Raw genomic sequence first — 9,500 nt, 5'->3', positions numbered from 1 at the left:
AGTGCAGACAAACCTATAAGTGTTAAATTGTGAATGCTTTCTTTGATCCAAATATAGTCCAGTCCAAGTCTATTTTTTGCATAAATGTACGGCTATTATGTTTTTGTGATAAATGTACGCCTATCATTTTTGTAGACAAGGCTATGGAGAGATGTTGACCTCCAGTGAGGGACCACCACTGAGAATTTCACCTCCCCACCATTTAATTATGAATGCCTTTTTACTGTACGCACCCCAGACCTGAGCATGAATTAATAATGGTATGACATTTTAAGGATGAGATATAATGGGCCCAAGTGTATCATTTTGTGCTTGAAACAGTGTGGGTGTGCAAATTATTGTGTGGCTGTGCAGAAAATGAGCAGAACATGTGTGAACACTATTAGCCTACTATTAAAGACACACGTTATGTGTGTGTGTGTGTGTGTGTGTGTGTGTGTGTGTGTGTGTGTGTGTGTGTGTTTGATTGATGGTTTTATGTCAACATTATGGATAATAATATCATAAAACGTTGGTCATTCAGAACCACGGACAGCTCCTTACTTAGTCATCTCCCCTAGTGCCTCTTGGACAATATCAGTGCCCTGCTGGTTAACGTCAAAAGTCCTCAGAAACGTTTGACCTGGAGATATGTGTGGCTATAGAACGGCACTTGACGCATTGGGTGCGTTCGTAAATACGCTCTGGAAATCTGATCAGAAATCATGGAATGCCTCTTGTCCAATCAAATTACTCGGTCTCTTTATGATGTCGACCCCAAGTGTGCCCTCCGGCGCTCTCAGAGCAAATGTGTGAACGCAGCTCTTTTCGCGTCGAGCGTAATGACGCAGTCATAGCAACCAGCATGGCGACGAAGAAGCTTCATAATCTCGTTGAGGGAGTCAGCGGCAGATTAGGGATTTGTTAAACGACGGATACAATATTGAATTCCACACCCTTGCACTGGGTTGTAGAAGCATTACCATTGATGTATCTGGAAAAGTGAGAGGAGCATGGGATACACTCGGTGTATTATGGAGGCGAAAAGAGGTAAGAGGCAGCAAGCCCGAGGTAGCTAGGTGCTACTAGTAGTTTAGCTAGCATTCTGCTTGTTGTTTACCTGCTGCTAGCCTGGTAGCATTAGCTAGCTTCTACTGACGTTAACCCTTTTAACCCAATCAATCAATTATTGATCAAACATTCCGCCTGGATTTATTTTAGTTTTTATGGCTATAAAAGTGTCAGACAATGTCCTAGGAGTATGTGCTTTTGCCCCTTTTTCCAGGATTGGTTCAGCTTTCAATATATGGCAGTTATTTAACATTACTGTATGTTTATGAGTGTGTAAATACCACAGTTATTTAACATTACTGTATGTTTATGAGTGTGTAAATACCACAGTTATTTAACATTACTGTATGTTTATGAGTGTGTAAATACCACAGTTATTTAACATAACTGTATATTATGAGTGTGTAATACCATTATTTAACATTACTGTATGTTATGAGTGTGTAGTAACAGTTTAAGCTTCGTTTCATGTTTCAGTGAATGCATCACCTGTGCCAGTGCACAAACTGTCTGGACCACCCAGAGGACAGATGGTTCTAAAGAGCAGTCGTAAGTAGCTTACTAGCTATATACATAAACAAACACACATTACCTAGATAATCTAGTTTGGAATGGACATGAGCTAAGTTAGCTAGCTAGCTACCTGGCATTGTATTATTGTAAGCCAATTATTGTAAACCATTGTGTTTTTGTAAGCCAATTGATAAATACATTAGCTGCAGCTCAACGTCATAGTGGAAAAAGTGTCAATAAACTCTCAATAAACCAGAATGATGTGTCTTGTTTGTTTCCAGCTTTCTGCCCTAGGTCGTCCAGCAGGCTAACCCAATATATTATTCAAGACCATATGGTGTCCCATTACAAGAAGGTGTACTCTGCTAAAGGTAAGGGACATGACAGGAGCAGTAAGAGATCCAGCGAATGTGTGCGTAGGAATTGCAAATAGACATGATGTGTCCAGTCCAATATGATTACTTGGGTCTAGATCGATTATTACTGTAGAAGATCACGTGAACTAATTACTACAAGTGATAAACGATCTATCGATATAACATTTTCTCCTATTTTCTTATAGCTGCTGTTGATGCATCAGCACCAAAAAGCTTGTTACACAGTGTCAAATGTAGGTGGTAAACATGACAGCTGAAATATGGCACAAATATAACAACAACAAAATATGGCCCTTTTATTTTCTGTTACGGAATCATTTTTGTCTCCGTGTGATGTTTTGAATTGGCAGACAATGACCAGTTACGGCGAGAGCAGTCGAGGAAAGAGGCGTCCAGGTCTGAGAGACGTCCCCAGTCAGCTCGCTCTCATTCACAGAGAAGCAGCAGAGCCAACACCATAGCCTCACCAGTAAACACCCAGGTAAGAAGACTGCCCCATTTTTAGTTGTCTTACTATGGTAAATGGTAAATGGACTGCACTTATATAGCGCCTTTTTTGCTGCTCCAAAGCTGCTCCAAAGCGCTTTACAACGGCCTCTCATTCACACACATGGCGGCAAGCTGCCATGCAAGGCGCCGGCCCGCTCACTGGGAGCAATTTTGGGGTTCAGTGTCTTGCCCAAGGACACTTCGACATGTGGCCAGCGATTCTTAAAGCAGACACTGGCAACTGACGCTTTCGTTGATGATTCTTAAGACAATTGCATACATTTTAATGATTCGTCTCATATTATTGCGTAATAAATGCACGTGAGCTGGAGGAGGTAATCAAAGGTGGTGGGACTGCATCAAGGAGGCAGACATATTTAGATGCCTTTATTTATTTATTTATTAGTTTATTTGACAGGGACAATGCACAATACATATATTGCGCCAGATATAGCTCAGAGCTCATTTTCATCTAGTCCCTGGGGGAAGGGTAACAAGACAAAAGGGAAACAGGATATACTAATACAAATGACTAAGATACAATAATGTTCTAATCAACAATGGAATAATAATAATCATTTTAAAATATATATATAAAAAATGATGTTGATAATAAAAATGAAAAATAAGGTAAAAGCATTACAACACAACATTACACTAGTTAGGACACACACACACACACACACACACACATCATCACCATTACAATGAATGATTACAGAACAGATTTTCTTTCAGCCATTTTTTAAATCTATGTGTCGATCACCATATTACAGATTGGATATATTCTAAAGAAAACTGCCTCGATTTGTCTCTCTTTGCTTTTCAGAGCAGAGCTTCTGCGTTAGGGGATGAAAGTGCCTACTTCTGCCTGGGAAGCTCCATGATCTCCTCTCCCAGACTCAACACCTCCTTCCATGCCAGGCAGCTTGTTTATCCGTCGTCCCATCCTGCCGCCGGGTCTGGGAGCCTCTCGCTCCACCCCCCTCGCTCCCCGTCAGAGTTCAGCTACAGGAGCCCGGACGACCGGAGGCAGCAGCAGCAGCAGCATTCGGGTCGCTCCTACCTCACCGCCTCAGGCGTGGCCACCGCCCAGAGTGGCTACAAGGCCTTCCAGGACCCTGTCCAGAAGACCTACGGTGGCGACCTGCTCCAGAAACACGCCCACCACTTCACCCAGGACAAGCCCTTCACTCCCAGGACGCTGAAGTCGGACGGCAGGTCCTACCTGGCTGAGTATCGCTATTACACGCCCCCTCGGAGGAAACCCACGCAGGAGAGGGCTAGCCCCAGAGAGCCCCGACAGAGGACTAGCCCCAGACTGACACGGCGAGAGACATATCATGGAAGGTAAATGTGGGCAGCACAGTCATTGACAGCTCAGTTTGTATGTTTCTGTGTGTGTGTGTGTGTGTGTGTGTGTGTGTGTGTGCATTTGTGTGTGTGTGTGTGTGTGTGTGTGTGTGTGTGTTAGAGAAATAGAGAGTTAAGAAATAGAAACGGCAAGTGTTACCATTACCATGGAAACATAGGTCTTTCAAATGACAGAGAAGGTAAATAGATGAGCTTGATTATCATGTGTGAGCACACAGCAGTTGTCCCAGTACCCTGAATCCTGTCTCCTTTTCCTTCTCCTGCAGCACACGGACCAAGGAATGCTCATCGGCTGAACTGGAAGATCCACCTCAGGCAAGTTGAATAAAACCCATAGTTTCTTCAGATAAAGTTCTGCAGTACAGTACAGTATTCTTAACAGGGGGGAAGCAAATGTTGTTATAGAAGTGGTGGATTCTCTCTGGTGGCAGAGAGAAAGTGAAAAGAACGGTTCAATAACAACAATCACAAATGAAAGACAATGCAAGGCTAGCATAAGTTGGAGAATGGTTTAAGCAAAGCTTTGACAGGTGTAGGAGTGACTGAGAATAGAAAAACAGAATATTATTGATCGCGTCGCAATGGCAAGGTCTTGCCATCAGGTAATAATAATGTAAGGGAAGACTGACTACGGCCGCATCAATCATACTGACAGCATCGCAAGGAGCAGCTTCCAATAAGATACTCTTTCAAATTGGGAGAGCAGAATGATGTGTGCTGCAAGGTCAGTGTTATTGAAATGACTGGCGCCGTGTAAACAACTCCTGTCAAAGTGAGCAAACCCCCCAAACGTGGACATCAGGAGTTCCCAAACTTTTTCAGCTTGTGATCCCCAAATTGACATTAATAATTTCCTGTGAGCCCAACAACTTGATCGCAGGCGATGCCAACAGATAATAATGATGTCCAAGTGTATTCTAATCACCTTAATAACGCACTAATTGGTTGGATATGAACCCAAAACACTGCAATATAGACTACAGGTGCAGTACACAAACATTGTTTGTCGTCATACAAAATCTAAATAAATGGTTGTGTCTTATTTGTCAAATCATAGAGGTTTGTTTGTTTTTCTCAGGGGACTCCAATTTGAACTCATGTTTGGGAATTGCTGAAGTACAGAAATAAGTCCAAAACAAATGCCTTTCAACTATTTTCAGATTTCAATGTATGACACATCATCTGCACCTCCATAACCTGTATTTAAAAAAATAAAAAAATAATTACCTTGCCCTACTTGGGGACTTTGTCACCAGTTCCTGTCACATGTATTATTATAACAACCAACGTTGTCCTTTTATAGGGATTTGGTATTGAGTGGTCAGACGATGAGTCCCATACACTCAATCACTCATCATTTGGACGACACAGCAAGGGAAAGAAATGTGATCTCTCCAGAAATAGTGATCTCCTTCACTCCTCATACAGGTACTGTTTAGAAGGGTTTCAGACTGTACTCTGTGTGCTTTGTTCTCAATGATTCAACTATACTGTCAACTTTAAACTATGTATTGCCACAATATGGGTGTCTTCCAGGGTTTCACCGGAAGGTATGAAGTCCCCTATCATGAGGAGGGTCTCTGCAGAGTAAGTAGTTAACGTTTTCACGCATGTAAGCTCTGACAGCTTCTAGAAATACAACTGGGGAATGCTCAGGTGTGAAATAGGCTGCTAAATGTGATAAATGAAGGAGACCTCCTCCAGCTGTAGTATGTCCTCACAGGACTCACTTGGTTTCTATGCAAAGTGACCATCCTTTCCATTTCTCAACAGGGAGGACGAATTAATGTACCTTGAATTTATCGCTGATGTAACAGATGAGATCTTGTCAAGGGGAGTGTACTCTGACAGGTATGTCACTGTTATATGGACTGTTTTCTCAGGACATGATGAGAGGCTGTGTAGCCACTAGCCCGTCCCTCATCTGGCATTAATGCTTTGCTGTAAATCACACAGGCGTACACCCTCACTGATATTCATTATAATACTGCCTCATGAATCCCGTTATGGGTCTTTAAACAGTGTGATAATATTGCTTCACTGCTTTATGTCAGGGTGAATGAATGTGTGTGAATTGCTATTACTGCAACTGTGAGGCGTTCATATTGATTTCTCCCTCCCTGAAAGGATCTTGGAGCGGGTATTTGAACGTCACATTGACAAGAATATACATCGACTAGACAAGGTGAGCATGTGGAGCATCTGCTCTGGCGGCATCGATAATGCAAATTCTATATAACGCATGGTATTCAATATGTTCTTTAAAAATAGCAATGCTGCAACATTTGCTGAGCAAAGCAAACCAAGCCATTATTTTGGTGAACAGTATGTTATCACCCGGACCTGGGGTGATAGGGCCTTTTCAGCCGCAGCCCCGTCCCTCTGGAACGCCCTCCCCAACCACATCAGACAGGCCAACACCCTCCCAACATTTAAACAGGCCCTCAAAACCCACCTCTTCAAGCTTGCCTTCACCAGTTAACCCTCTCCCCCTCCCCTTCCCATGTGTCCCCAGCACTACCTTAATTACGGTTATACTTTCTTTTATTTCTTTTTTTGTGTCTTTTTATTATTACAACTCAATCTTTTCAGTTTGTAAAGCGTCTTTGAGTGTCTAGAAAAGCTCTATATAAGTCTAATGTATTATTATTATTATTATTAATATTATTATTATTATCTTTAATGATGTGTATATCTATGTGTCATTAAGATGTCAGAGAGATGTCAAAAAGTTAACAGGCGTTAGAAAAGGTTTTGTAACAGTCTTGTGTTTATGTTTTTTAAGGACAAAATGCGCCACCTTCTGGAGGTTCTACGTTATGACTTGCAAAGTCCAGCCAGTACGCCCATCTGTACCGCAGAGCCAGAGAGGAGTGACGAGGAGACTAGTGACCTGCTTCATAGACACCTGCGGAGTCTGAACCCTGGGAGGCCATCAGAAACCAAAGAGGACAATGACCTTTTCGCCTACGCATCATTTAACAAGGGTCGTGAGGAGCTGGGAAATGTTGTACCCTTATCAGTCTCCACACCCTTATATGGGAGTCCCCCTGAGAGGATTGCATCACCTGTTGAAGGTGAAGGTGCAGAGGACTTGGAAGAGCACAATCATATAAGGGAAAATGGATCGCCTCCTTGTGAAAATCCAAATATGACCATCACCAGTGAGGAAGACCAGGAGGAACTCAAACATCCGGTTGACAATCATGACGGACTATCGAGAGATGTTGAGGATCTGGAGAGGAATCTCCAGTCGTTGTTCGTGTCTGACAGACTTGACTCCCCCTTAGGGATCACTGAGCACATCAATAATACAACTGTCTCTCTCAGTGACGATGAGTTCTGACATTTTTATTCTGTACTGTATTTAGAGATGAGCCTTTTAATAATGGGTTTTGTATTCAAAAGAGTATATTGTTACAAGTTTAGCATTTTGAAATTGAGGTTTTGTATCTCGTTTTCTAAATGGCAGCTGACATGTATATTTTCAATATTTTTCAAATACCCATTCGTTCCAAAGTGGGCACTGTTTTGCCGTGGAGATTGTTAACCAATAGGCGTCTTTGCGATGTATTATTGTCAGGCAATGGTGAAAAAGGCAAAACCAGAGATGAATGTCATACTGTATCTATCAGCTCACTGTGTAGCCAATTAGTGTTTGATATGAGGTAGCATCAGTGAGCGTCTGTTCATTGTATGAATAGTTTACACACTCAGGACACTTAGAAAAGGCTTTATGCAGATATTCAAAGAAATACTGTACTGTAGTTCTTTCTTCTTGCCAGGGTTGGCTAAAATGAATTGTATCCAATGCACTGTGCTTTTTGACATGTAGCTTACATTAAAACGATTTGTTATGATTCGCCCCCACATTCTTTATGGCATGTACAGTACACAAATAAATTACCAACTTCTGCAGAAAAAATCTGCAGCAGGCAGCACCTGGTTAGAATAACAGTAACTTAGCGTGAAATAAAATAGTTTGACAGATATTTTAACAATGTAGAAATATGAGGCACACACAACGAACTGACAGACAGAGATGTGTGTGTCAGTGGACGGTACTACAGCACTACACCACAGGGGAGGCAGGAGGAGGCAGCTGTCCCATTCCTGCCATGTTCCCCGTCCAGCATTCCAGCTGTCTGATGTCATGGCTTTGCAATCTCCGCGGTGTATCACGCCGCTGATGAGGAACTACGAAAACGTTCCCGACGGAAATTATACAGTAGAGCCCAGTGCTTGAACTTGAAGAAAGTGTTCAATACGATTTCGATTATGTATTGTATATCGTTTTTAGCTATCTTTCGATTATTAAACGAGTTGTGCTACAAGAGTAGAATGTAGATCCGCGGACGTAGATGATTACACACTTGTTGCTCTTTCGGGGGTGCGGTCGTAAATTTGATCTGGAAATCTGATCAGCACTCGTGGAATGCCTTTCGTCCAATCAAATTACTTGGTTTCTTTATGACGTGGAATCCAGCGTGCGCTCCGGCGCTCTCAGAGCAAATTTACGAACGCAGCCACGGTAAGTTTTTCGACAGGAAGTGAAGCACGTTAGCTGTGCTGGTCTTGAGTTAGTTAGACATGCAGGTTCCAACATAGAAAGAAAGTTTTAAAATGTCTTTTAGATGATCATACGTTATGGTTGATGTCAGCTATGGATGTACACCAATCACAAGTGGAATAATTTGACGTTTGACGAAGTGTCAACAAGGTAACTCAACCGATGTTAACGCTCGAGCTATCTGCAGGGATTTGTTGTTATGGTGATGCTTCTGGAGCCAACGTACTCTTACTAGCTTGCATGCTAACTGGCTATCAGTCTACCTGGCCGTGTTCTCAACAAGGAGCTGGCTGATGCTGTTTTGGAAGTTGATGTTTCTCAACCATGCTATGGGTAAATGTGAACGACTTGCTGGTGTTTCTATAGCTAGCTACCTGTTAGCGTTAGCCAGCATTAACCAGGTTACTTCAGTCAAGCTAGCTTGTTCAGTAGCCTTGTTGGCTGTTTAGTTTAGCCAGCTAACTTTTGGCTGTGTCTGACAAGTTAAGACCCTGCACCTGGCGGGGACGTTATCACTACTGTCCTCCATCGACGGCTTGGCTTCTGCTGATCAGAGATGAGCTCTCTAGAACATGATGGTGATAGCATGTAGCCGCTGTCAGCTGTGCCTGGGCTGAGAGCAGAGCTGTCACCAACACACGATGCTGACTGAACTGTCTGTGATTCCATGATTGTCTTAAAGTGTCATTATTGTAGCTGGCACTTCTGTTAGACTGTTTACAGCCAGCTAATTTGTTGATTCACATTCACACTTAAGTCACACTTAATTTTATTATTTAGTCACACTCACACAGCTCAGTCCAACACTCACTAGTGGGGTGACTTGCACCAACCAATGCACCGACGTTAAGGGGATTAGGGTTAGACATATGTGTGGTTGGCATTGGTGGCTACCATCTGTCTTTAGGATGCATTGAGGTAGCAAGCACCACCTTAGTTTATTTGTGCCCTGTGCATCAGTGTTATTGGGTAATGCCATTGATGATGATGATGATGATGATGATGATGATGATGATGAGGCACATCAACTATATTGTTATATTGAACATTTTACATCAACTGTCTCTGTTGAGGGCACTAACAACGTTAATGGCCTCAGAGCCAGTAGCATAATAGGCCGGTACATG

At 42.5% G+C, this 9,500-nt stretch overlaps 1 protein-coding gene across 1 annotated transcript; it reads left to right on the top strand.

Moving 5' to 3' along the window:
* Window positions 1-1,013: 1,013 nt before the first annotated feature.
* spata7 (spermatogenesis associated 7) lies at window positions 1,014-7,149 on the top strand (the record flags this gene model as incomplete). The annotated part of the gene is made up of 12 exons (XM_080523664.1): window positions 1,014-1,029; window positions 1,528-1,599; window positions 1,845-1,934; window positions 2,126-2,173; window positions 2,291-2,421; window positions 3,259-3,779; window positions 4,070-4,118; window positions 5,107-5,231; window positions 5,340-5,390; window positions 5,577-5,654; window positions 5,931-5,988; window positions 6,589-7,149. 12 exons carry the CDS (start codon window positions 1,014-1,016, stop codon window positions 7,147-7,149), a joined length of 1,800 nt encoding a protein of 599 aa, XP_080379790.1.
* Between the last annotated feature and the right edge of the window lie 2,351 nt (window positions 7,150-9,500).

This window comes from Nansenia antarctica (assembly GCF_963989245.1).
Source record: "Nansenia antarctica genome assembly, chromosome: 1".
Taxonomy (NCBI): Eukaryota; Metazoa; Chordata; class Actinopteri; order Argentiniformes; family Microstomatidae; genus Nansenia; species Nansenia antarctica.
Note: the sequence above shows the minus strand (reverse complement) of the source record. Positions and strands in the feature narration are given on the sequence as shown.